The 27,899-nt window shown below is 43.5% G+C and overlaps 2 protein-coding genes across 3 annotated transcripts; one reads left to right on the top strand and one right to left on the bottom strand.

The window, feature by feature from the left end:
* Positions 1-493: 493 nt before the first annotated feature.
* On the top strand, positions 494-1,910 carry LOC120455636 (probable V-type proton ATPase subunit D 2). Its single transcript, XM_039642026.1, has 4 exons — positions 494-762; positions 828-945; positions 1,011-1,374; positions 1,432-1,910. The coding sequence occupies exons 1-4, from the start codon at positions 722-724 to the stop codon at positions 1,656-1,658; spliced, it is 750 nt and encodes a 249-aa protein (XP_039497960.1). The 5' UTR covers positions 494-721; the 3' UTR covers positions 1,659-1,910.
* Positions 1,911-4,304: 2,394 nt separating this feature from the next.
* LOC120455635 (PDF receptor) lies at positions 4,305-27,899 on the bottom strand. 2 transcript variants are annotated; one of them, XM_039642025.1, is made up of 10 exons: positions 12,248-12,372; positions 8,088-9,707; positions 7,556-8,026; positions 7,371-7,481; positions 6,379-6,530; positions 5,938-6,195; positions 5,576-5,872; positions 5,245-5,508; positions 4,980-5,140; positions 4,305-4,908 (listed from the first exon to the last, which is right to left on the bottom strand). In XM_039642025.1, the coding sequence occupies exons 3-10, from the start codon at positions 7,995-7,997 to the stop codon at positions 4,572-4,574; spliced, it is 2,022 nt and encodes a 673-aa protein (XP_039497959.1). In that variant the 5' UTR covers positions 7,998-8,026; positions 8,088-9,707; positions 12,248-12,372; the 3' UTR covers positions 4,305-4,571. The 2 variants fall into 2 exon arrangements, with proteins under 2 accessions (XP_039497959.1, XP_039497958.1); XM_039642024.2 differs by lacking the exons at positions 8,088-9,707; positions 12,248-12,372 and adding an exon at positions 27,590-27,899.

Below are 27,899 nucleotides of genomic sequence, written 5' to 3' on the forward strand. Positions count from 1 at the left end.
GCAAACTATTGCTTTTCATTGTTTAGTGTATGAATATGAATATTATGCTTTTATGAATTTGCTTTTATGAATATGGGTTTATGCATACCAATAATTAATTCGTTCACGTATTGGCTTAAATAATTGTTACCACTGACAGTTTTCAATGGCATCGCTGGCATTCGCTTTTTAGTCAACCCTATCGACCCAAAGGTACTCATTGCTATTATATTATAGTATTTTTGTGTATCTTAAGTGCGCATACCAAGTTTCGTATCCCGAACCACCGAGTTACAGGTGTTTGCCTCTCGTCATCAGCGTTCATCTTTGTTCATCATCATCGCTTGCTGTTCAGTTCCGGAACTGAACAGCTGAGGGGCCCGAATCGAATCCCGAGCCCCCAAAATGGTCACCAGCACCCATCCCCCCATCCAAAACGATCCAATCCGATGCGATGCGATGGCTTCCCAAGATCGGCATCCAAAGTTCTCTCGCCAGCTCGCTCGATGAGTCTTCATTCGCTGGCCCAGTTTGTTGTCGTGCTGTAGTCCGCGCTGTCCGCTGTAGTTCCCACTTTGTCGTCTATTTTATTTTCGTAGTGTCGCGTATATTTAGTAAATATTTTGTTGTTGTTATTTATAGTTCGTACTTGGTTGGCGTGGTGCGTGTTGTACTCTCGTGTTTTTCTTTTTTTTTTGTTTTCCATTTTTTTTTTGGGTGGCATATTTTGTTTGATTTTGCGATGGCAGCCAAAGATCGCCTGCCCATCTTCCCCTCCCGCGGGTGAGTAGTTAATCCTTGCCGAAAGCCATTCCTCCAGAACTTCCACCACTCCACTTCCATTGTAGGGCACAAACGCTGATGAAGTCGCGTTTGGCCGGCGCCACCAAGGGACATGGTCTGCTCAAGAAGAAGGCCGATGCCCTGCAGATGCGCTTTCGTCTGATTCTGGGCAAGATCATTGAGGTGAGAGCGTGCACCGTATACACATTTTCCTCTCCTGCCAACCTCATATCTTACGCCTTTTCCAGACCAAGACCCTCATGGGTCAGGTGATGAAGGAGGCGGCCTTCTCCTTGGCCGAGGTCAAGTTCACCACCGGCGACATTAACCAGATCGTGCTGCAGAACGTGACCAAGGCGCAGATCAAGATCCGCACCAAGAAGGACAACGTGGCCGGGGTCACTCTGCCCGTATTCGAGCCGTACACGGATGGCGTGGACACCTATGAGCTGGCCGGCCTGGCACGTGGTGGCCAGCAGCTGGCCAAGCTGAAGAAGAACTACCAGAGTGCCGTGCGCCTGCTCGTGGAGCTGGCCTCGTTGCAGACCTCGTTTGTGACCCTCGACGATGTGATCAAGGTCACCAACCGGCGGGTCAACGCCATCGAGCACGGTGGGTGTTCCATAAACTATACACTATTGATATGATAACGATGTGTTTCCATTCCAGTGATCATACCCCGCATCAACCGCACCATAGAGTACATTATCAGCGAGCTGGACGAGTTGGAGCGCGAGGAGTTCTACCGGCTGAAGAAGATTCAGGACAAGAAGCGCGAGGCTCGCAAGGCATCCGATAAAATTCGGGAGGAACAGCGGCGTCTAGGCCAAGTGGCCGAAACGAAGGAGGTGCAGAACATCCTCGACGAGGACGGCGACGAGGATCTGCTCTTCTAGACGCCACTCCGATGACACTCTGATGACACTCCCCCCCACTCCACACACAGAACGGCACCAACATACTATCTATGTACCAATCCACCCACTGCTACACCTGACGACCCATCACCGCCCAATCATCAACCAATCATCACTCAACTTTGCTACCTCACTTCCCGCGAAAAGATCACCTCTCGTTTATTGTTGTCGTTCGTTGTGATCCGGATGCTGACCACTTGTCGCTCTTGGAAATACAATCCGTAATCGTAACCTTTGTGAACGCTATGTTTGTGGTTTCTACTGTCAGTCAGCTATTTCTTTGTGTGTGTGTGAAATCAAGTATACGCAGTTAGTTCGGCTGAAATATCAAGTATACGCCAATTCTATAAAGTAGTCAATATGCAAGTCGAATGGCAATTAGTGCACATCAGATCCGAATGCGAATGGAGACGCAAACGTAGGGTATGCCAATGGTCGTGTCTACTCCATAATATTCATTTGATGGCCCATCAAAGCAGCGGATTAAGCTGCTTATGGGCTGAAATTGTCAATTTAGCCATGCCAATTTGGGGTAGATTCACGAGTGGCACGTGCCAATCCAATGGATCTCAAATCCGATGCCATATCCCAAATCCAGATAAAGAAATCAGACAGGTGCGACTTTAGTTTAGATGTATGCATATAAAATCATGTTTATTTATTTTCCATCTAGCCTTATACACATAATAGTTTGCCATAGACCACTGCGTTTTCTGGTACCTTAGGTTCCCTCTCTTAAATTCGGCTTGAATTCTTAGTTTCGAAAATTGCGTGAAGCGAAAAAAAAACACGATTTCACACAAGATATTCCACATAAAAATGCACTGTAAGCTTAAAGCTAGGTTGAATATGCGCCTTTCGCACTGATCGCAGATCAGATGATGTGACATCGTGATACGTTCAATTTCAATATGAATTTCAATTTCAATTTCGTTTTCAATTTCAATTTCCGTTTATTTCTGTTTGTGTTTGTTCCTCGTTACCATTCCAAGTGCTTTGTACTCTCGTTATGTGTGTACATCATGTACATGCATGTGCACGTATGTACTTATATCCATATATACATATATATGTATATGTACGAACTACTCCGACATTTCTCTTCTGCTTGCGTCCGTGTAAATAATAGGTATGTAAATATGTATGTATGCTTTATCTATGCTCTTGTAAATACCGTTACATTTATGTATATTGAGCTTATTTAGACAAAAAAAAAACGATTAACAGTTACATTCATCAGCGCACTCCTTAAACTTGTGCAAAAAAAACTGTGGCCCAACTGTTGTGGGTGAATATACAAAAATATAGGATATACATATTATGTGTGTATGCGTGTCAATCGATATCCGATTTATCGAGCCTATCGCCGTGTGTTTAAAGTCGCCGCTTGCAAAAAGAGAGCATACTGCGCAGCATTTTAGTTAGTTTAAGAACAGTTGCGCCTGCGGATGGGCGTGTGTGTTGTGTATTTGGTGTGTGTTGCAGTACGTTGCAATGTGTGCGCGGGAAAGGGAGCAAGATGCACTAGGCTTTCTGCATTTAGTGGCTCTTTGAAATCGCTTTGGCTTTCGCCTTTGATTTTGTTATTGTGGCGATGGTTGCAATGGATGCTATTGTTGTTTTGGCTGCCGCTGCAGTTGTTGTTGGTGTGGTTGTTGTTGTGCTTATTGTTGTTGCCACCGCTGGCAGCGTCGACGTCGGCGGCATTTGCGGCGTCATGAATATTTGCTGCGTTTTTTGCGAGCCCGCCATCACACATTTGTCCTGCAAACGAAAGGCGAGAAAGAGAAAATCGAAAATCGAAAGTCCGCCAAAAGTGCCGCATTTTAAGTGTGGGAAAGAAGGACGAGAGAATAGCCGAAAAGATATTTATTGCATTTATGTGCCTCCGGTTGCGGACCCCATTAGTTAAATATTGATCGTGGCAAAGTTTTCGTTGCAAAACAAAGCGCAGCTAGCAAAATTCAAGGCAGTGGCAGAGAAAGTGTTCGATCGCAACTCGCAGTGTGACCAGCCGAGAAACAGAAAGTGTACAAAGGAAAGAAAGTGTAAACACAATTTCGTAATAACATAATAAATACGAGTAAAATCATTGGGAAACTTGTAACGAAGCTTAAACTAAATAACGGAACACATAATCGAATGGACAATTCAACAGTTGATCAAAGGTAAGTTTCTTTATACAATTTCAAGGTGGGCAAAATAATTCAAATAAATAATTAATAATTTTAAATGGGTCATACAGTCTGGTCACACTAATTCACTTGAATATTTCAATCTAATATTTAAATATGAATAGAAGTAAAAGAACATGCCGCTGAAGTTTTGCTGGAAAATTCATCAAGTAAAAACCGTGTGCGAGTGTTTTTGAGTGTATTTGCGTGTCCAGAACAGAAGGTGACGCTATTGGAAATTTATTGTCATCAAAAGTATTTAGTTAAACTTGTAAGGAAATTTCAATTTTGAATTTACGCAGGATTCGCCGATTTCGATAGGACAGGAGGTTAAGAGTGTTAGGGAATTCGGTTTGGATCTGGCTTATAGAGAGGTATAAAGGTATGTACACATAATTACTGGGGAGCAAGGAAGGAAAGCGCAACTTTTTAAATAAAACAATGAGCTTACTTTCTGTTGGAAATGATCTTAGACATTAGAACTGCGATATTTTGATAGGGGGAATTTACAATATACATAGGCGGTTTCCAGCTTGCTTTCTTTGTGAGTCGTTGGGAAATGCAGGATTAATTTGGGTTCTGGGTTAGCTTTTCGGTGGTCCGATGTGTGGGTGGTGGGTGCTGGCTACTGTGGTGGTGGCTACTGTGGCGTTGGCTACTTCTACGGCTATTTGGCTACGGCTATGGCTACATCTACGAGTTAGGCTAGGTTTTTGGTCTACTGCTCTGACAACTCAAATACAACTGACTCGGGTGGCACGGATGACGCTGACGGTACTCTCAGTACCTTTTGACCCCGGAAGCAGATGCCCATTATCCACTTGGAGCCGCGAGTCCGCGATCGCGCGGACTCCTTGCTGTGAATGCGGGTGATGGCCGGATCCGGTTCCGGCTCCGCTTCCGTATCCGCCTTCTCCACCCGCTCCTTGCCCCTTTCCCGCGCCTTGTTCTGCAGCCGGGGCATCAGTCGCGGGCGCTGCTGCGGCTCGTGGATCATCACAATGCTGGCGCTGCTCGGCTTCCTTCCATTCATCCTCTTATTCGGCGGTGATATTCTGGATGTTTTTATTGAAAGCATTGGCTTTATAAGTTTCGAATTGGGGTGTTCACGAATCAGGAGGCTTACCGCTTTCCAGTGGCCGATGGATCTCCAGCGGGCTGCACTGCATCCGTATCCGGCGCCGTATTATAAGCACCCGAGTACATAGATGCCCTTTTCGGCGCCCACTCCGGATGGCCTCGAACCGACAGCTGGGTGGCCAGACTCTTCAGCAGCACGGCACGAACCTTATAAATATATATACAACATATACTTATGTGAAATATTTGGATTCTCAGGATTTGAATTGAAGCGTACTTTAAGGCAGCTTAGTTAGCTGATGACCACCTACCTCGCCATTTAGAAAGCAGTAAATTAGCGCTATAAAAAATCCCTGAAACGAGGTAAGAAAGTGGGTGCCATACGACCAGACGGCGAAATTCGTGGCCGTCTTCAGAGGAGCCAGCTGGTGCAGTAGATTGGTTATACCCAAAAGTGGTAGTAGGACTATAGCCGCTCTAACGGCTTTGCGAGTCTGTTCAATGTCGCTGGCCTGCGATTGACGAAGCTTCATCACCAGCACACGGATAATGTTCACCAGGAAACAGAAGTTGAGCTGGAAGTGGATGGTTTTAGTAGGCGTGAATTACGTATTAAGCCGATTATGCATTGATATTACCCACCAGTATAACTGCTAGTCGTGGTCCCTCGAGGATCCAGTAGTAGGGCGTGAGATTGTAGTTCCACAAGCACTCGCCCAGCGTGGTGTCCATATACATGACCGTGCATCTCGCCCACACGGTGGTCATCAGAATGGGCACACACCAGCCAAGTCGCGAGAAGAACTTGAGGGGAAAGCTGCCCTGGAACACCGCCACCGTGACCATGTTGTGCAGGTACAGGCCCTCGATGAACATCCACATGAACATGGCGGTACGAGCGTACTCCAGCAGTACATAGGATGCCTCGCACAAATATGGCTGTAGAACGAACAACAGTACTCTATTGGGGATCTCCTTGAAGAGTGCTTAAACCTATAGCCTACCGTGTTCTCAATGACGGAGAGACTGGTGTTGGTTGCCGCCTCCTTGTTGCCCCGCCGGAACTGATCGAGATACAAGGTCAGGCGGATGATCACCTGTAGCACCATGGCGACGAAGAGGTTCTTGTGGATCTTGGTGCGATTGTTTCGCAGGGAGCGAAATGTGCAGAAGATCAGCAGGGAAACTATCAGGGCGAAGAGGGAGAGACACAGGCCGACGATCTCCAGGGTCCTCGTCTTCCTGGCTATGTCTATGTAGGCCTAAAGGATGTGGGAAACCAATTGAGAAAGAGGAATGAAAATCTACATATGTAGGTACTTCTATTCACAAAAGTAACAAGGTGAACAACTTTTGGGATTTATATAATACTCTTGAATATGACAGGAATAGCTGTTATGATTCCTGCATCATGCACTATGTAGTTTGGAAGGAATTTAACTCACATCGAAGTCCTTGCTGCCCATCTGTTGCATGAGACGGATAATCTCCGGCTTGTAACACGGCCCGTAGTCCGTCCATCCCGGCGGACTCACCTCCGTGGCATTTGGCCTGCTGCCCCATCGTCCATCCAGCTCGCACTTGCGGATGGCGAATTCTGCGAATTAAAAACGAGGGGTTTGGTTTCGGATTAATGACAGTAATCCAGCTATGACACACTGACTGACAGGCGCAATTATGCCAATCGAATGGGCGACCTCGGGGCTAAAAATCTAGACACGGACCGGAGAAATGAGGCCATTGCAATAATGCACTCGTCGAATCTATCTGTATGCCCTGTGCATTTCCGTAGTGCTTAAGGAAAAGCATTTAAAGTGGTAAGTCAGTCAGCTACGCTAAATTTTTTTCCTCAGTGCATTTCGCCCATGGTTATTAAATAGCAATTCACCTTTCTGCAAAACGTTTAATCTATCGGAGGGGTCGCAACCATTTAGGATCGTAATTAAGCAATCGATTGGCTGGTGTTTTAAACCCTATTAAACGGACGAAGCTCGGGTGCATATGAAACACCTGGACAACCCCCGGCGATGTCCACGCCCACTTTCGGCCCAGTTTCGTGGTGACCTCGTCGGGATATATAGGTTATCTGGCACAAAGGAGGGCGCAGGGGGCGACTGGGAGTGCGGTTGAATGGACGCCCCAGTCATGCATGTAAATATTGACATCCTTTCGATGAATACGGAATCAAGTAATTGTTTGCCGTGCAGCACTTGAACTGATTCCCAGCTAATGATCCGTATGATTGTGACCGCCAGAGATGGCCGTCATGTGAATGGGATAACCAATAACCAACCACCGCAGGTCGTGTCTTTTGACTCTTAATAAGCCGGACTCTTAATAAGTCATAAATCTCAATCAGCAAATCTATAATGCCCTGTGGCTGCAAGCTGAACACAGCTTCTGTATAGCTTTTGAATATTAATTATACAATACTTACTGCGCGTATCTACGCCGTGAAAGCCGCCAGGGCAATTCATCCGTGCAAGGACTCCGGCCGGAGTTGGTGGCCAGCAGAGCAATGTGTCCCAGGTCCAATTGCAGTACAGTCCTGTCCGGGCATTAAAAAAACTGTAGTACATTTTGTTTTTTTTTTTTATGGATTTTTTTTGTAAGATTATGTACCTGTTTGTGGTAGGGTGTAATTGACAAAAAGCGCCGAGCAGTTCTCAAAATTGGTGGCTGCCGCCGATGCAAGCTTTAGATTCCAGGGCGCGCTGCTATTGAGATTACTGAGGACCTGTTCCGGGTCCGCATCCGGCAATGCGTCCATGACGGTGGGCTCCAGGGCCAACTGGGCCACCCGTGCCACCCGGGCGACCCCATCAAGGACATAGGCGGTGCCCGGCGATTCCGTTGTCGCGGCATCGAAATCGTGCAGCCGTGGCACTCGTCCGGTCGGCAGGCTGTGCGAGGATGTTGGCTCCAGCATGGATTTGGATTCAAATGTACCCGGCGCCGGTGCAGATGGGGATGGTCCCGATGAGCCGGACTGGCGCAGCAGGCGGGTGAAGCGCTGGGCGGAAATGCAGCCTCCGCAGTCGAGAATGTTCGACAGGAGGGTCATTTTGCCGTCGACCACATAGTAAATGTGTGCTGCAAGTGGAAGATATTTGTCAGTATTTCGAGCTATGTATATCGCTTTTAAAGACCCAACCTGACCAAACTTGGCCGTCTTAATTAGAATACAGAACAAGGAATTCAATTAGTTTGCAAGGCGAACACGACCTCCAGTGCACGGAGCTTTGTCTTCGGACATTATTAGCATTGGATCCATTGCTTGCATCCATGGACATGCAATGCCCTGGCTCCAATTGGAAATTGATCTCTTTCCATTTGCATTTGCATTTGTATTTCCGCTTCCGTTTACGTTAACGTTTCCATGTTCGTGTTCGTTTCCGAGTTCCGATACCCATCACCCATACGCCCCGTTATCCGGGTCAGATTTTAATTGAAAGCTTATGCACAATGAGACGTTGCGTTGACGGGCTCCTTTGTTTACCGGATCTTGTTCCCGTTGGCAGAGCGCCCGTCGTTAACGCAGTTTATGATTGCCCCCTAATAAATACCCGGCTTATTTATAGCCCCGCTGCACCGGAGTGCAAACATCACGCCCACATGGCTGCATTTTCCGAACTCTATGCCGCCGCCGCCATATGTACACATATCACCATTGGCATTCGTATTCGTATTCACAATTCACACTCGCATTCACATTTGCACTGGCACTCGCTTTCGCACTCGTATCACCCACATCGCACCGATTGTCGGGATTATTTCTGGCGAAATGGCAAATGGCCAGGAGCAGCACATACACGCAGAGAAGAAAACAGCGTGTTGTTTACATAATTCAAATACTGTCGAACTGAAGATTCTATCTGGCATTGAAGTGTCGGCATTACAACTATCGCCGCACCCCTTTTTCTCCCTTTGTAGGCGGCATTACGGACTGTGTGATGAATTTCAATGCCATTAGGTGCACCGGCCCTTTTCCAATTTACGTGCCGGTTCTTTTCGGAGAAGTGTAATCTCTGCACAAGGAGGAGATTAAAAATGGGCAGCTAACACCCTTTTTGAAAGACTGATGGTCCTGCAAGCTACTGATGAATGGACAACGATCTTGCGGACTCGAAAATGTTTTTGCATTCATTATTGCACATGAGAGATGGAGTAATTCCAAAATTCCCGTTTCGTGAAAAAAACAAGATTTCCGGCTGCATATTTGAATTGTAGAATCATAGTTTTTCTTCTGCGCCATTTGTTGCCAAGGCTAAACGGAATGTAAAATTACTTCAACGACAATGAGACAACAAATTATGATTTCTTCCTGTCCTGGTTGCGTTGCAAGTACTTTTGCACCACGAAAATGGGCGGAATGCTGCCACATCCTCCACGTTGCCATTCGCAGTTTTTTTTCTCAAGTTTTATTTCTTCGGTTCCGGAATTGCGTAAGCCAGCCAGGACGGAGGACGGTCGCCCAAAAGTGGCCAAAACTTGTGTTGCTAAGCTGCCCCAAAAATGCCTTTGAGTGCATTTTATACAATTTCATAGGAATTTCAATTTCGCCAGTAGTCGCTGCACACATACATATGCTCGCATGCAGGATGTACTGCAGCCCACACTTGCCAGCTATCCATCTCTGCATCTCTGCATTTCTTCATCCCTGGAGGCATTCCTCTGGCTTTGTACTGCTCAATATTTTGGTTGCATAAGCGCCAGCGCCAGACAAAGTGCATCACCAGCAAAAACTTTGCGACTCAGCTGTCCCAAAAAAAAACTAACGATAGCTATATTTAATATAAATTATCAAGTAATTAAGGTATATATGTATATATTCGCGGAGCTTGAATCCACTGCTTATTTGCAAAGTACACTCGGTTTGGCGATCCCAATCGATGCTTATCGCCGCAGCGAAGCGATTCTCAGCTCGCGCTCGTAATTAAGCTAACTAAGCGCAAAAGCCCCTCCAAAGTCGACTGAAAAGCCGGTGGAGGAGCCAAGGATTGGGAATGGTTTCGTTTGGCTTGGATTGGATTGGGTTGAAGTGGATTGGATAACCAACTGGGCTGATGGCTGCTGGTTGCTGGATACTGGATCCCGCTCCTCTGCATCGAAAAGCTGAGGAGCACTGCAACGGCAGACCCTGATTTGGGTCACTTGGCAGCAGTTGCAGCGTGCGGGTTAAAGTGCGGTGGCCAGGAAGTCAGGGGTTATGGGGTTAGGGGTTAGGAGCTCAGGGACCCGATTAAATACTGGTGCAATTTAAAGAGAGGCATCACAGTCTGAAACGCCTCACATTGGGTAGAAAGTAACTCAAATTTAATTACATTCAGAAAGAGTGGTTTGCTAAGCTACAGTTTGCCGAGTGCAAAGAGTAGAGCTTACAAATATTATTGGGCGGCAATCCATAGAGTTGTTAAACAAAATGCTCTTGCATCCACATAAACACTTCTTTATATTACGCCCTTGGCATATTTTTACCCTGAGCAATCCACTTTCAGTGCGATTATTGAACGAGCTGGATACGTTTACGATTGTTTACAATTTCGAACCCAACATGCTGGGCCGTTTGAATAATTAATCAACTTTCTTATTGAACACTCAGCAATTCAATTATTTAACACGCATTGCAATGCCCCAAATAGGTTGTCAATTCCACTGGAAAGTAGTGACAAGCAATCAGGATTTATGTGGATTTAAATTCGTTATTCGACGGCACGCTTTTAAAGTGCAATCGGCAATCAACAAGATTATAAGTAATTTCAGCTGACGTCGCCCCCTCGACTTAAAATTGGGTTGAGCCCTAAATAATGGGCGTGCCCGTCGTTCGCCGATCGATTGTTTTAACATTTTCATTGCCCAAAGTGCAGTCGAGGTTTTCTTTATTTTGTGTGTGTTCCCAAGACTTGCTGTTTTTCCTTTTGGGGTAGGCCGAGAAAAACCGCAGTGCCCTGGGAAACTTATCTGCAGGCGTTGGGGCGTGTTTTTCGTATATATTTCCTTGCCATAATTATGGGGAAAGTGAAAGAAAATGAATCTCAAGAGCCCCCATTCAGAGAGACGAAATGCATTGAATGGGCCAATGCTCGCTAACAAAAGGCTAGTGAAATAGGTGGTGAAGTGGAGGCGGAAAAGCGTGTGGAAAGCGCGTGGAAAGCGGTTGGAAAGCGGGTGGAAAACGGGTGGAAGTGCATGAAAAACTGGTTGGGCTCGGTTTGGCGGCTAGCGACGCTATTTGAAAAGTTTTCGCGCTATTTGACAAGCCAAAAGACTTTTCACTGCGGGGTTCTTTGGCCCAGCGTTGCCATAGTACGTACAGTGCGTTTCAGGCGTGTAAGCCTAATTAAATTAGGCTTAATTTAATTTTAATTGTAACGAAAGGAACTTCCTGCCCATTTCAATTATTGCTCTCCAATTATGAACCGAAAATGTTGAAATCATTTGGCCCTTGTTTGCAATTGGGTCACTTATTAAAATGCAAGTGTTTTGCAAGTAATAATACACTCCAGACTAGGAGCGCTCTTGAAACTGCATCTTTTGGTCGTACTTCATGTCGACAGCTCATTAATGTTGGCTTGCATTTGTTTGTGGCAATTAAAGTGCCACAAAGGATTTTCTAATTGCAAGTGCAACCAATCTGAATTACTTATCTTGCAGCATCCCTTCGTTTGCGAAACGCACTGTAGTCGCTGGATCCGGGGCCAATTAAGTGCGCAACAAAGGGTTTTCCAATTGAGAGTATGGGCCAATGTTTAAGCAGCAGCCTTAAATGAATCTTAAATTTTGAGGGATTTCCCAGGAAGATTGAGGCCAGAGAAGTGGCCGCATTAAAAGGCCCCATTTTGGGGGGCCGCAAAGGGGGTCGATAGTCCGGGGAAAGGAGGGGGCAGGAGCGGGAGCGGGTGCGGGGTCACTGTTACATCACCTTTTGGCCACAGTCTTGTAGCATACTTGCTAACCCGAGTGGTGGTGCTTTGCTTTTGTCACCGCAGGACATTTGCCGCTTGGCTGAGCCACTGCAGCTGCTTATACAATTTGGCATTGAAACTGCCACTGTTTGCAGTTGGCTACACTGCGTGAAATAAGCCTCAGCTCTGCACAGATTGGCTTAGGATTGTAGTGAATGGAAATACTTAAGAGGCATGCCAAACGAAAACCAATTTCATTGGTTAGTAACCTGCAATTACCCAATTTCGCTCAGTGCAGCCAGCTGCTGAGCAGTTTTTGTTCTCCACAGTTTTGTTACGCTTCGCATCTTGGATCGATGCAAGTGTCTTGGTCCCGGGCTCGTAATTGAATAACCGAAGAAAAACTCACCGAAAAGGGGCAAATTCTAATGAATGGGCCTCACAATTCCGCTCCGTCGATTTCCATGTTGATATTTTGTATTGAAATCCGTTTGACAGAGCGAACAGATTTTGACAGCTCGTCAAGTTGTTTTGTGAGCGCCATGCCTCATGCACCATACTGAATGCCACAGAGCTTTCCCCACCGACTTTCCGCGCCTGTGGAAAATTCCGAAAAATTGCTAAGTGTGCGGAGATGGATGGATGGATGGATGAGTGTGTATGCAACTGTTGCATTACTGATTACGCTATTGCTGTGCAATTTGCCAGATTGACACTCTATAAATCAATATCATTGGGACCGAACGTGCTGGCCTAGCAGCACTTACTGCCGTTTGTTGGCACTGCAAGTTACAGACACCACCAATAATACACCATAGTGGAGCCGGTACCTGGGCCAGATTGTTCACTGTGCTGTTCGGTGTCAGGTTCAGTGTCAATGCTGCACGGGTAGATGCCACAGGAATATTGCCACCGAAGTGAAGTGTGAGTGGCCGACAAAAGACGCTTGAATGGCTCTCGATGAATTAAACATTCTCAATGGATTACTGTCCTGCAATTTTGCAGGCTATCGAGGAATACAAGGAATATCGAGGCCACAAAAGAGTTAACTGCTTTGTTTAATCGCTGCTCCATTTTGCATCGATTGTGTTTCTTCTTAATGCTATTAAATGTCAATTGAATTTAAGTGGCTGTCGGTCCGGGAACTGCTCTCTTTTGGCCCAAATGAATGCCATGAAATTGTTTGAGGGTCATTTTAATTGTGGCTTTCGAAATCCCAGTTTCCAATCCATTTCTCCCTCTCCCAGTTGTCTTCCAGTTGTCTTGCCCAATCGCAGCGTTCTTTGTGTTGATCTAAATCCAAGATGGGTTTTGAAATGAACGAAATGGGCATTCTGATAGCCACCAATACCACCCACATCTTGCGTCACTCGTTAGGCGTCCGTCGCCTTAATTTATCATGCATTTTTTTGTTAGCTTCGATGGCGCTCACACATTATACAACTGTGCAGCATCCGCAGCAGCAGTTCACTGACCAATCTAAATCGGGGTTGGAGTTACGCAACCAGTTTGCATAAAACACGAGCTCAAAATATTCGTTACAGCATTGCACAATGCTCGTAATAAGCAAGTTACATAATGTTTATTCAAATTTGCAGGGCTTTAACGGGCACCTGTTGATCGACCGACCCCTGAACCCTGAACCCCAGGATCCCTATCCTTCCCTGCAAAAACCCCGCCAGTCATCGCAACGCTACACTCACAAAAAATTCCCTAAACCATGAACCACTTTCACACCATTCGCTATGTCGCCCAGTCATTTGGTTGGTAAGTCAACGCTAAATAAATATATACACTTTTTGATGAGTGTAGGTTCGTTGGGCGTCCAAGGTTCGTTGCTTGTGTTTGCTCTCGCTCACCTCGGCGTTTTGCGGCCCAGGGTACTGCTGGCAGTGGCCGCAAATTGGCTGCCTGCCATCCCACAATCCGCCCACCGACCCACAGGCGAACCAAACCCACCAACCCACCCACTCAGCGACCCACTAACCCACCCACCCACTCCTGGTTGCACCACCCCAGTAAGCTCTGGCCACGAAGGAAATTCTTTACTCGTTAGCCCGGCACAAGTCGCAGCCAGACCTTGACAACGAGGCAACAGGATCTGCGCTGCTCTGGCGCTTTGCTGCCCACCCACAAGCGCACACATAGGTATGCACACTCGAAAAAACGGGGGGTAGTCATCACATTTCATGCGCCACTTTAACTTTCACAAATGTGGTTATCCGTGAATATCATTCTTACTTAAAATTACTGCGTCTGACTATTTCCATTTTCCAAGTTTTATTTCCCTATTAGAAGCTAACTCCGTTATTTTTCCCAGTGCAGCGTTGTTGTATTTTTATATATTTGGCAGACTGCCAGAATAATTCTCGTAACTCTCGTTTTGGTTCGTTGGCTGATTGTTGTGGTCGCTGCCTTCCTCCTTCGTCCTCCGCTTTTTTGTTTTCCTGCACCGCCGACAATTCGCGAATCTGAATCTATATACTTTTGCGGCGTCCGCAGATGTAGCTCGTTTATCTGCCTCGGCTGCTTTGATTTGCGTTTCGAATGACATGAAAATAATGATTCGCCCCTAATTGTTCGCAATACAATTACGCATAATTATGTCGCTGTTGCTCGCTACCACCAAAACCAATCCAAAATTCTCCCCCTGATTGTCATTGAATGTTGTTAGATGGCCGTGGCTTTGGCATCCAACGGTGTTAAGAAGTGAAAGGGACTTCAAGGGTTCCATTTGTTATGTATGGGATGACTGAATGGGATGGCGATGGCTCGCCAGTTGTGAAGCCCGTGAAATAATGTGTGAAGAAATGCTTATGCTCCCGTTTTTTCTTACATCATCACCACACGTACGCTATACTTTTTCTTCGGATTCGCATTTTCCCCATCGCATTTTTTTGTGCAACAAAGGCGGGCGGAAATGTTCATCAAATTCCTGCAGACGGAACCTTTTTCGGTAATGGTTTTAGATGAGTGAAGTGATTTCGAGAGGTGTGTTTTTTTCGGAAGGCTATCCTTGAGCAAAAACCGCATGCATTGGAAATTCATTTTTTCAGCTCACGATGCAGCACTGCCCCTCCCCTTCTCTGCTTTTAGTTTTATAGTGGAATTTCATCCGTGAATCACATGCTTTCTAATTTCAAACAGCATCCAAAAGCTGCCCGCCACTTTTTCTTTGCCATTTATAACAGGCTGTGAAAACAGAAATCATTTGCCATTTGAGTAATAATGTTATTTCATAATATTTATAACTTCAGTCTTCACTTGAAACTGCAATTGCTGAGGTGCTTGAACACCTGAACTGCGTTTGAACATTGATTGAGGACATTGCATTTGTCGCGTAACAACTGTCGTTTTTCTTCAGTGATTCCCGTGGACGGTTCGAATTCAATCAGCGCAGATGGCATACGAAATAACTGCAGCTGAATGTTAATGGCCAAGTCGAAGCTGAACTGAACTGCGGTCAATAACCGGAAGGGGAAAGCAAGGAGAAAGAAGAAAGCCCAGGGAGCCAGGCAGATAGTGAAGACCAGAAAGAGAGGGAGAGAGAGAGAAAGAGAGCGAGTAAAACTCAGAGCCAAGAGCTGCATGCATATTGTTTAACTTTTTCGTTGGGCTTAACCCACTGACAGCCGCTGTCAAAGTGCGCAGCGAGGTTAACCCGCTCACTGGCGTCCAGGATTGTGCCGCCATGTGAAATTGTAATGGAATCCGGAATCCGGATTACGGATTACGGATTACGGATCAAAAGGACTCGACTTTGCTGTCAGGGTGGGATTAAGCCAATTGAGTGGAGTGTCCACGTTGGCTGGGTCTTAATTGAGGGTCGTTGATGAGGCGGCAAGGTCAAGGGTCATCCGCTAACAGCTGCGGATTGCGGACTGCGGTTGGCTAATTGCCCGCCCACCTACCGCCTCCGCTTTTTTTTTTTGCCAGCATTTTTGCGCTCATATTTTGCATTTCGCATTTTGCATTTTCCATTCTGCATTTCGCATTTTACTATTCGCATATTCTCATACATGTGGCAGTCACTAAGTGGCTGCGCCCTCTCCTAACCGCCACCTCCTTCTTGGGCATTCCCTTTGTGAGCTGTGAGTTGGCCAAGCAGCTTACTGCCCCACTAGATCCACTACATCCACTAGATGCCCCCGCATCCACCGTTTACGCCATATATGCAGCGTATCCTGCTGCAAAAAATTATGTAGCATACTTTGCTGTGCTGTGCAGTTGTGTTTCCTGCGTTCTGTTTTTCGGGCTTCTGGGTTTCCGTTTGAATGCCCAGTTTTTCGTCCCTTGCTTTTCGTGTTTTACACTTTCAGAAAAAAAGCCTCGAAAGTTTTCGTTGGCCTTGTTTCTTATAGAAATTACACGTACACTGCTGTGAAATGTGGCACTTCATATGCAAGCAATACGAAATGAATCTATACAGGGGTGTTTTTATTTTTCAAAGTGTACTTTGGATTAGCATAACTTTGGAGCTGTTTGGATTTTGCCAAAATCTCAGACAACATGGAAACAATGTCTTTTTTTCTTTGCTTAGTTAACGAAAATATGGCAAAACGATGCAAGGAAAATATCCCTGGATTTAAGTGCAGAATTCTTGTGGCTTGGCTCATTGCATCAACAGAGGTGATAATTTCATGGGATCATGATAGCTCTCTCTGTGTATAATTAAACCAATTAAATCGTATTTAAATCGCTGTCGCGAAAATGAGGCTATGCATTTCGAAATTGGCTCCTCGTTTGACCAATCTTTTTAATTGTGCCAGTTTTTTTTTTTTTGGGAGAAGAATCCGTTGTGTTAAGCCGAAATCTAAACGAACTTCGCCGGAAGACCTTGGAAAGCGCGGTTGCCAGGGAGATAAATGCTGGCAGGGATGTCCCTGAAAACTGGGACAGCAGGACTCGTTGTTCGTATTAGATAATAAGCGTCCGTTGGCAACAATGTCAAAGGGATTGGGCTTGCGATTGGGATGACGACTCGGCGGACTCCCTGGCTAATTGGACTTGGCTGGAGTCCAGTAATTCGCGCTTCGATTAATTTCGCATACTAATTGAATCGACTGCAGTTAGTGCGCGGCGACAATAACAACAACAACAAGAACAAGAACCAGAACAACTACAACGGCAAAACGCCCGTACACATGGCGTATGATTAATTTGGGTCGTAAAATTCATTACGCATACGCAACGGCGACCGCAAAACAATGCGGGTGCCACAGCCAATCGATTGCTCTCACACACACACACACACACAACACATATGCATGAAATCAAATGAAAAACAATTATATAAGCCGGAATAACATATCAGTTAATCAAATAATTTATATCGCTTTACGTTCAATGTTCAAGGACACAAATCATCAGATGCCATATCGCTTTCAGCAATTAGATTATCAATTACGCCTAAATTTCGAATTTCTCCGATAGCAAATCTCTGCACTGCTCCTATTAAAGTAGATTTTCGTCTCTTTTTCGGTTAATTGATTTCAATTACGTAATGCTACGTGTTTATTGATTGCATGAGTGACCCTTAATTGTGATTTTTTTGGGTTGTTTTTCTGGTATTTTGGTATTCAATTTATTTCACTTCAGTTTCTACATGGCTAACTTTGTGGAATTGCTCTCTGATGTTTGTAAATTTATGCCCATTTGCCTTTTTAAGTTTTTTATTCGGCCTTGCTTTAAACGAATACTTTTTTGGGAAACGAATGAAGGGAATGAAAGTTGTAAGCAAACGGTCTTAATTTGTATCCCTCCATCGAGCTGTCGATTGACTTTTCCTTCTCTAATCGCCAAAATCAACGAACTTCCTTCGCACTGGGCGTGGGCCCGCCCACAAGGCGATGGATGCTTAAATCTTTAGTTTTCTGCTGCGCTCTGCACTTTCCACATTCTACATTTTACATACATTCGCAAAAGACAAAAGACAAAAGACCCCGAAATATCAGACAACGCTAAGAGGTTGTTCTATGTGGCGGGCGGTGGGAGAAGGGGGGCTTTCTTCTTATTATGTATTATGTGTATTATTGTTGTTATTTTTATTATGGCTGGCTTTGTTTGCCAGACTCGGTTGGCCAGGCCAAAAACTGTTGCATTGTTCCGGCTACGCAATCCACACAAAACACGCTGCGAGAACACAGAGAAAAAACAAAACAAAAGCCGGGGCACATGCCACGTTTTTTTACTGCCCACAGTTAGCGAGCCGGCGGCAAGGGCGTGGCAGGGTGGCAGAGGGGAGGCAAGACAATGCGGCAATGAAATGTTATACCCAGAGCCCACTGTAATCGCAATATCTCAAGTCTTCTTGCGCAACAGTGGATGAAAAAACCACATTGGGACATGGAAATGTTTTGGAACAATATCCAGTTCAGAAATGAATGTAGACGGTGCTGAAAACAATGTCCTTTATTGGTGTAAATTGTCAAATCGGTAGTAAATGATTAAACAAACTTCGAATTTAACTGTGGCTTGAGTAAAACGGTATACATTTACTTATACTTGTACTTTAATTGCTTTCGATTCACTGTGATGTTGTGATTTTGCGCCTAGTTTTGAGACTTGTCCCCCAGTTTGGCCTGCCATTTATGTTAATCAGCAGAGCAGGACGGGAAGCGGAGAAAGGGGAGAAAAGGGAGATGGGCTCAAACACGATACGTTGTGTTTGTGTGTGTGTGTGTGTGTTTGCACATGCTTAAAATGTTCCACTTGTCCCGGTAAAGAGATGGGCGACTGAAGGGACGAAGGCGGAGGGGAGGGAAGGGTATGGATGGTGGGGCTAGCAAAGATTTGCATATAAAGCTGCGGCGACTGCCATGCATCACTTGTTCTACTTATAAATGAGTTGTTGCAAAAAATGTAGCATGTGTGTGTTGAGTGTGGCCATGTGTGCGTTTGAGTGTGGCAAGAAGCAGTGTGACCTTGATCTTGATGTAGTATCTTTTTGCCTCACAAAGGAAATGAATTTATCAATTTTTACTCGTGTTTGCCAATCCATTCATTTTCCAGCATTTAAAGGTTACGTAAATAGCCTTAAGAATGGCTTCGCAGAAAAGTTAAGCTGACTAATAATTGCATTCCGCAGATTCCTTGTTATTTGCATTCGTTTTGCGCGTTGCCATTTCTATCTTTCCACTTTTCCACCTTTTCCCTTGTCATGGTTAGTCTGAAAATGGTTGCCAATAATTGAATCGCCTTTATTGGATCCTATTACTTTGCCATTTATTTTCAAATATGCCTTTTTTACAAGTCCACTTGGGCATCGATGGGAATTCAGCTGTGAATCTCGACCAATTCAAAAGTTTTCCAGAAGTGGGGAAAGTTTGGCGAGCTGAACTCTAAAAGAGGCATTCTCTTGGGAGCTATTCTGAGATATTTTCCTCTATTTTTTCCCCATTTTTTCACTAGGAAAGTTTTTAATTATTGTTTGTATTTTTGCGAGCGCCGGCGAATGGCCGCCAAAATGACCAATGGCGTTGGCCGAGTTTCCTTGTTGTCCTTGCTATGATTTTGGCTTTTTTGCTCTCCTATTTTTCTATTTCACCCCTTTTGGGGCCATCTCCTCTCATTTTGCAACAGACGACGACGACGACTAGGCCGGCCATCAAAATTCACTTCTGACCTTGCCACTTGTTCGGTGAAAAAAAAAACAACTATAAATGCTGCCTGCACACACAGATGTGGACGCACAAAGACAGCTGACCGCGTCATGCAATGGTGTGTGTGTGTCCTTTAAGCCATTCGCCTTTTGGCATTTAATTAACTTTCTCGGTTTGCCCAGATTTCTCCCTCTTTCCGCCCTTTCCCTTATTCCAGACTATAAATATTTACTGAGTACATCCCTTATAATGTAAGAATAAATTAATGATAATTCTTCGCGAGCTCTTTACCTTCTTCCACAATCATGTGTGGATGAATGGGAAGATGCAATTTTTAAGCACTGACCATTCACAATTTCCAAAATTTGTAAAATTAAAATTTCCATAACTTGGCAAAAAAAGGTGGCAGGGCCAAAATGAAGACTGTTTTGTGTTGCTAAGAAACATGGCTAACTATCCAAATCCCTATTTATTTTGATTTTGGGAAACATTTTTTTTTTTTAATTTTTGCATTTTTGGTAAGGGGTACCATCATCAAAATTTGGGAAAAATGGCCAAAAATTAGCATTTCAATGTATGTACATGGATCGATAGGGAATTTTGTTACGAATTCAACGGGGTATGACATTCTTGTTTTGGACAATTATTTGTAATGCTAACGAAGAAATTCTGATTATTTTTTACCAAAATGCACAAAAATGAAAATCGCATATTTTCGAATGGGTCACTTTCCGTAACTTGGCCAAAAAAGGTGGCAGGGCCAAAATAAAGACTGTTTTGTGTTGCTAATAAACATGGCTAACTATCCACATCCCCATTTTTTTGATTTTGGAAAAAAAAAATGTTCAAATTTTGCCTTTTTGGTAAGGGGTACCATTATAAAAATTTGCGAAAAATGGCCAAAAATGAGCATTTCAATGTATGTACATGGATCGATAGGGAATTTTGTTACGAATTCAACGGGTTATGACATTCTAGTTTTGGACAATTATTTTTAATGCTATCGAAGAAATTCTGATTATTTTTTACCAAAATGCACAAAAATTAAAATCGCATATTTTCAAATGGGTCACTTTCCATAACTTGGCCAAAAAATATAGACTGTTGCTTATGAACATGGCTAACTATCCACATCCCAATTTTCTATATTTTGAAAAAAACTTATCCCCTCATATCGCATATTTTCGAATGGGTCACTTTCCATAACTTGGCCAAAAAATATAGACTGTTGCTTATGAACATGGCTAACTCTTCACATCCCAATTTTCTAGATTTTGAAAAAAACTTATCCCCTCAAAAAAGGCATTCCGCAAAGATTTGTAATGCTTTATTTAATTACAGAAACCACAAAACATCTTTGTTATATTTTCTGACTTCAACATTAGTTATTCTGCAGTTCATTGAACCCTAGGCGCGACCACAGCAACCGTTTTCAAAACATAAGTTGTAAAGAAGTTATTAAAAATTAAAAACGATTTGTGGGCTCCTTTTCGTAAGCAATTGTTGCAACTTTTGTTTAATTTTGAACTCAAAGCAGCAGAAGGCCAAGTGGCCTTTAGGAGTGTGAGTACATAGGCTTAACTCCACAAAAATCCTACTAAATAGCAAATTTTTGGCATTCTTCCCTTGGCTCGGGCTCCGGCTGTGCTGGCTTTGGGCCTTTAATATGCTGCCAAATTAAGTAGAAGAGTCAGCTTATAGTTGCGGCCCAAAGGGAATAGGTTATGAGTGGGCTAAAGTGCCTTGCAGTTAGGGGAGTGTTTCATGCGGCACCTGTCGTATGCAAATTTGCATCGAGTTAAGTGAAATTAGCGGCTTGTGCCGCCCAGAAGTCATGTCCTTCCTCGTCTGTTTTGTGGGTCCACAGCTATAGTATTTCTCCCGGAATTTGCCCTGTGTTTCCTTTATTATTGATAAGCTTTAAGATCGTTTCCTTCAGTTTCTATTCTATTACTATTATTTCCTGTGTATCAGTCGAAATTGCAGTATGTGTTGACTGGGTTCGTAAATTGTTGATTTCCAGAATCAAAAACTCTTTAAATTCTGCTGTCATTGCATTGAGTGACTAATTGCCTTCTTAGCTAATTTCACCAAGGGAACTTTCTGAGAAAAGCAGAAGGAGGGGTCTTTGGCATCCGGAGCAGGACTAGTGGTCGTGGCAGCAACTTTCATTTGACATTACTCGGTCGCCGTCTTTGTGGTCCTGGGAATTGCAATTTGCCAATTATGTGCTGCACGACTTGGGCAAGGCCAACTGAGATGTGCATAAATTAAGGATCACAAATGGGGTTGTAAAATGCGGTGGGTGGGCGAAAGTGGGGGACAGTCGCTGCTCTAATGGCGTCGATTCAATTAGAAAGTCTCGGGCTATAATTGCCATGGCAGCCAAATGAAATTGACAACAAGTCAACGCTGGGGCTGTTGTTAGACACATAGGGAAACCGTGTTAGTTGATTGATTACATTTCTTTTCGATCGGTTTGCAGGTTCCCCTAATCCTGCCTTAGCTTTGTTTTAGCCGAATTAGAGTACAAAGGCAGAAAATACTCAAGTTTCTAAGTTACAACGGAATTGGTTATTCTCCACTGTTTGATACGCTTTCGCGAGCAGGGTCACACTGCGTCATTATCCGCAACTTCTCGCCGTGCAGCCACACTGTACAATGTTGACTGTATTTATATGGCCACAGGCGTACACAGAGCCACAGAGCCAAGCCATGTAATGTCACATGAGGAGGAAAAAGCGGTTCCTTGGCTCTTTTCTTCTTCTTCTGCTTTCACTGCATCTTGCTCTGCTTCTTCCCCCTCATAGTTGGCCTAAGGCAAATGCAGTTGCTGGCCCAAAAAAAAAAAGAAAAGTGAAATGAAAAAAAAAGTATGGCATAATAATGTGTTACATGTCGTGTGGATGTACGTGGGCGAAAATCAATAACAAAATCACAGTTTGGCATGCACTGGCCGAAATGCGAAAACTTAGCTCTAAATGACATGTAATTCCTTCATCTAATTGCACTTTGATTAGGTGTATAAGGCTTGCTGCCCTAATTGGCAGTAACTGAAATTGATATTGCAAATGAAGAGCATTTGTGGTTTGCGGTTGTATGGATGGACATGCATTTCGTTAGACCAAAAGTTGGTGGTTGCCATTCGAATTATTAGATCGATGGTTATTATTTTGAAATTGGTAGAACAAAACTTGACGTTGCATCGTAAAATACAACAATTCTATCGTAAAATACAACAATTGTATTGTAAAACACAATTGTATCTGTTTGATATGATAAAAATGTTATTTTGCTGGTGGTAAACCCATTTAAATATTGTTTATTTGGGTGTATGATTTTCGCAGTGCAAGTGCAAGGATTATGAAAGTCACGTAGACTAGTCGTAGGTGCAAGGATCCCACACATACTCGTGCACTCAGTCACACACACAATTGCCTAGGGCGTCGAATGCCGTTTTAAATGCGCTCAAATGCGCAAATAAATTTAAGAGGTTACGCTCCATTGCCACGCCCACTTTATCATCTGTCTGTGTGTCAGTTTGTGTGTGTGTGTCTGCCACTAAGCCGCTTTAGCTTAAAGTACTGCCGCGACAACAACTACATGGAACATGGAACACATCCTGGCATCCTTTTGTGCGAGTGTGTGTGAATGGGTAGATGGTTGTATGGGTTACAGCCCATTGACGGTTAACTCTTACAATTCGCACTTGAAGGATTTCGGAATTTCGGCAGGACGAAGTCGCGTGCTGTCGTGCGATCTCCACACACATGGTCCTTAATCCGTAGGACATAATTCGAGCAAATGCTTTTAGTGGCAGCTAAGCCCAAAACCATTCGCGCATCCGGCTTGCCATAAAATAGGCATGGGCAAACTTAAGTTTTTATATTTTCGCATATTTTACAGTGACGCCCAAACATGCAAGTGAATCAATTTGAAAGGTGTGCTTATAAACAAATAATTAAGTGTTTTGCAGAGGCAGAGAAGCACAAGAATAAACAATTGTGTAACCATTAAGTTTCTGCATAATATTGATTTAGTACGTTTTGAACATAAATAAACATTCTTCAGCAATCTTACATCATTTTTAAGCGTACACATATCCGTTGATTTCTTGCGATTTCATATTTATAATTAAACATGTTTTTGTTGTTTACATTCCCGACTGTCACAGCGAAATGCCCACGGAAGAATTCTAGTTAATTTTTTATGGCTACCGGCTTCCGCGTTTTTCATGCCGCTTTCCGATTGTCAGACATGATTGCATGGTCTTCAAAAATTTGAAACATTTCCCCACTGACGTCAATCGATGGATCCCTTCACTTTCGGCTGATTAAAAATAAACTTTGCATGGGTCGGTCACGGTGCTCACTTACTTTCCACGGTTTTTCTTTTAAAAAAACGCTAAAAACAAACTGTATAATTGATTTATTGTTTTACCAACATCCCTTTTGTGCTCCCGTAATTCCCCGCCGGCTGTTTTTATGCGATTCCGTTCGCTGATGCCAATAAATTGTTTTTCACATGTATTAAATTCAGCGTTAAATGCACGCGGCAACAAGAAGGAAAAAGCAAACCGCTTGTTTTCCACGGGATCAACGGCCAAAACACGATTTTCATGGGCTCATGGCGATGATAGTCATTTCTTAGTAAGGCGATGCATTGCCTACAGTGTTTTGAAAATATTTGAAAAGTGTAGTTTCCCAAGTTGAAGTTCCCACATTGATTAATTCATGCATTTAGTATGAATGCAACTAATAAAAGCAACCGCTCTTTATCTTTATTGTTATAAAAATCTAAAATAATGTAGCTACTTTAAGAACAGAATTTGTTATTTGATTTTGAAAGGGTATTTGATGCGCTTTCTGAACGCCGAGAAGCCAAGCATTTTTCACGATTTTCACATGGTTGGAAAGCGGAGTGCAATTTGATTTCAAATTGAAGGTCAGGGGAAACGAGGGGTGCAGATAAATAAAATTACACAATAAAGTAATTAATAAATGTGCATTTCTAGATACATCGGTTTTTGTTCCCGCAATGGAGGGGCTGGCTGGTTATTAATTGGTTTCCCCCCTGTTTCTCGGGGTTACATTTCAATCACATTTATTTGCCAACAAAGCGTAGAATTTTCCGCAATCTGGCACGCCCCCTTTTTCACTTGCCGCCCCCATAAGCCCGTAACATCAGAAAGCTCAGCTGAGCCAAATGGGAAGCCAAGAGTGATTAATTAGTTGCCCTGGCAACCCCCGGATTCACTAGCATTTATGTAACAATTGACAATTGACACTCGCGATAATTATGACTGCGAAACTGGATGATGGGGTTTGACATTGTGACGAGTGCGCAATGTGAAAGTAAGAGTATGAAAGTATTTGCTCCCGAAAGCTGAGATTGCACGAAAGTTCGCCACTTAGTGCGGACTTATTTAATCAATCTTGCAGGCAAGATTGCCCCAAAAGCCCATTTGATACCAGGTGATCCACCTTTGAAGTGCTTAGCTCTCAACTCCTTTTTCAAAGTCTCGTGGTCGTGGCTGCTTATTAAATTTCATTTCAACTCGCTGCTCCACTCGAGACCCGCGAAATATTACACTACGGAATTTTCCATTTCCGTAGTCGAAATAAATGCAGATTATATATGGGAATATTCAAATGGGAAGCACATCGATTTGTACAAGAAAATAAGTTGCACTATGGTGTTTGGGGGATTATATTCCAAAAAAAATCAACGATTGTTGAATACAGAAATTTACAAGATGTGTATGCTCAGGCGAGCAACAGATAATCTTAAACTTGTTGTTATCTTATCTGAATATCAATTATAGAAGGTTTTTACTAAAAATATTAGTTTTTTCAGTGTTCATGATTTTACCGAAAAGGCGGACAGAAAATAGTTTGTGACATGCCTAAGATCTCTTTTCTCATTGCGTTTACATGGAACGTCGATGTGTAAGTGGCTTATGGGCCCGAATACAACGGCAAGGACTTATAATTAGATGAAGAGGCCTTAGAATGGTTCCCTTTACAGATTTTCTGGGCCACCGTCCACCCGCCGGGGCATCACTGTAGCCCGTTAACGGCGGTCTAGAATCGCTCTCCGAAATAGACCCATTTGTTTACGCTTGGCTCCTTTGTTTAGACACTTGCTGGCAAACTCGCAGCTAATAAACAAATTTTCGGCACTGGCACTATTTGCACATTACGCATATGCCACCGAGCGCATACGATCTCCATAGCCAAACACACAAATCCCACCGAAATTCGCCTTTGCATCCGCGTTCAAACATTTAACTGTGCTTCGACACATTCCGCACTTGTCTACCGAATGAAAAACAAGACAAAAAAAAAAAAACAAATGACACAGTTCCAGCATAAGGAACTATTGTCAGGCGAAGGGTGGGCGGAAAATGGGAAATGGAAAATGGGCAAAGCACTTGACAGCCGAGGAAAAGGGTTTTCGGCCACGTCGTTGCACTGTGAAAATTCCAGGAAAAGTCGATCATCTCCACAATAAATGGGCTCATTAAAGCAGCCAACTGATTACGGCGTTTAAAACTGCGGTTGTTGTGGTGGAAAGGTATCATGATAACGAACTGCATAATAATGAAATAAAAATTACTTAACGAAATCTGGGAATAGGAGCGCGCTGCCACTGATTTCAACTTTCAAAAATAGTTGCATTAGCGATTTAATTTCGCCGAGCGCCAAAGGTGCCCCATAAACTTTACTTGCGGCTTATAAGTTATAAGTTTGCCGTAGTAAGATGGCCTTGCGAGGAACTTGCAATTTAATTGACTCAACAATTTGGAAACTTTCTTGTAGTGCCGCCTTTCTCGAAGTGCAACAAACTGATGGCGAAGTGAACAGATGTGGTCGAGATGGGACTGTGAACATGGCTGTGCCGCAAGTGGCACAATTTGATTACAAGAACGTTTAAGTTGGCCACAGGAATGCCGGTTCCGATAATGAGGGGGGCAGGTTGCACATGGACAGGTGCTCCCGTTGTGAAGGTGCTCCACCTCAGTTTTACCAGTTTCATCATTCTCACCAGTTTTACCAGTTCATTAGAGAGCGAGTCAAGGACATTTAAAGTCTCCTCCACGGCACACAAAAACACTTCACGCGGCACTTTGGACAATGCTAACGAGCTACCACCTCGTCCTCATATAGATGTATGTATGTACTATATATACGAGTGTGTAGCAGTGCACACTCTTCAAATATAAATACTAAATGTAGTTTGCTTCGGTTCATGTGCAAGATGCAAAGATGTAGAGATGCAGGAGTGCAGAAGTGCAGAGAATGCATCTGCAAGTTTTTGGGGAAAACGTAAAACTGGAGTGACGGACAGCTTGTTTAGCACACAATAGCGAAGTTATTTCAAAAGCATGACAAGTGTAAACACTTCGGCCGCGTGCGTTTCGATATAGATAGATAGATATGTATGTCAGTGGGAGTGGAGGTATCGGCTCCGCTTGGGTTCATAAATATTTATCTCAGAATATACTCGTATATGGCAAATGCAACACATTTGCAGAATGCGCAACAAGCTCGAAAATATCCGAATATGTTTGGGTTATAATTGGGTTCATTTGAACTCAATGGACAAACTCTAATAACTGAAGTTAACATTGGAACAATGCTTCTTTACAAATATCACAAAATTAAACTTAATAAAGTTTAAAGTTGGACATCAAGTGAATGGCTCTTGAACTTTTCCGAAAATACTTCTCAAATGAATAGAGCTAATTAAACCAAGAGTTATTCACAATTTTGTTTTCGTTACTACTTTTAATTTGCACCTAGAAAATGGTAATAAAGTTACATGAAATGATTGTAGATTTCAGCTGCCTCTGCGTTTTGTTACAATTCACATAAATTTTTGAATATGCTGACTTTGCAAATATTGGTAATAAATAAGTAAATAATAGCAACTCCCATCGCCAGCTGATATGATAATTTTCCACAATTATATCATTTGCCTTTGTGAGTTCGTAATGAAGCCGTTTGGCCAAGATTAAAGCAAACAATCCGGCCAAATAATGAATGAATACAAAAAGGCCGGCAAACAGCACACAAATAGATGAAGTTTTTATCACCAGATGGCATTTAACCCGCTGAAAGCTTGTTTGTTAACCAATTAACACTCACCCGCCGGTTTCGCTGCTGCTACTGCTGTTGGTTTTCTTTTTGTTTTTTGGGTTCCGGACTCGATTCAAATGTGTGTTGTGTTTCCTTGAAGTTTTCGAGTGTTTTTTTAGCGCTCAATCTTTGTTTTTTTTTTTTTTTATATTTATGTAATAATTTTTTAACTCGCGTTGAAAGCACAGCAAAAAAAACGGGGAGTATGAACTTGAAAAAACGTTTTCGAAAGCGAATTGAAATTAATTGGGAGATTGGCTCTGCTAATTTTTTTTTTTGCTGGAAAAGCGAAACGAACGCCACGAGTGCCGAAGCCGTT

The sequence above is a fragment of the Drosophila santomea genome, chromosome X (genome assembly GCF_016746245.2).
Source record: "Drosophila santomea strain STO CAGO 1482 chromosome X, Prin_Dsan_1.1, whole genome shotgun sequence".
Classification (NCBI taxonomy): domain Eukaryota; kingdom Metazoa; phylum Arthropoda; class Insecta; order Diptera; family Drosophilidae; genus Drosophila; species Drosophila santomea.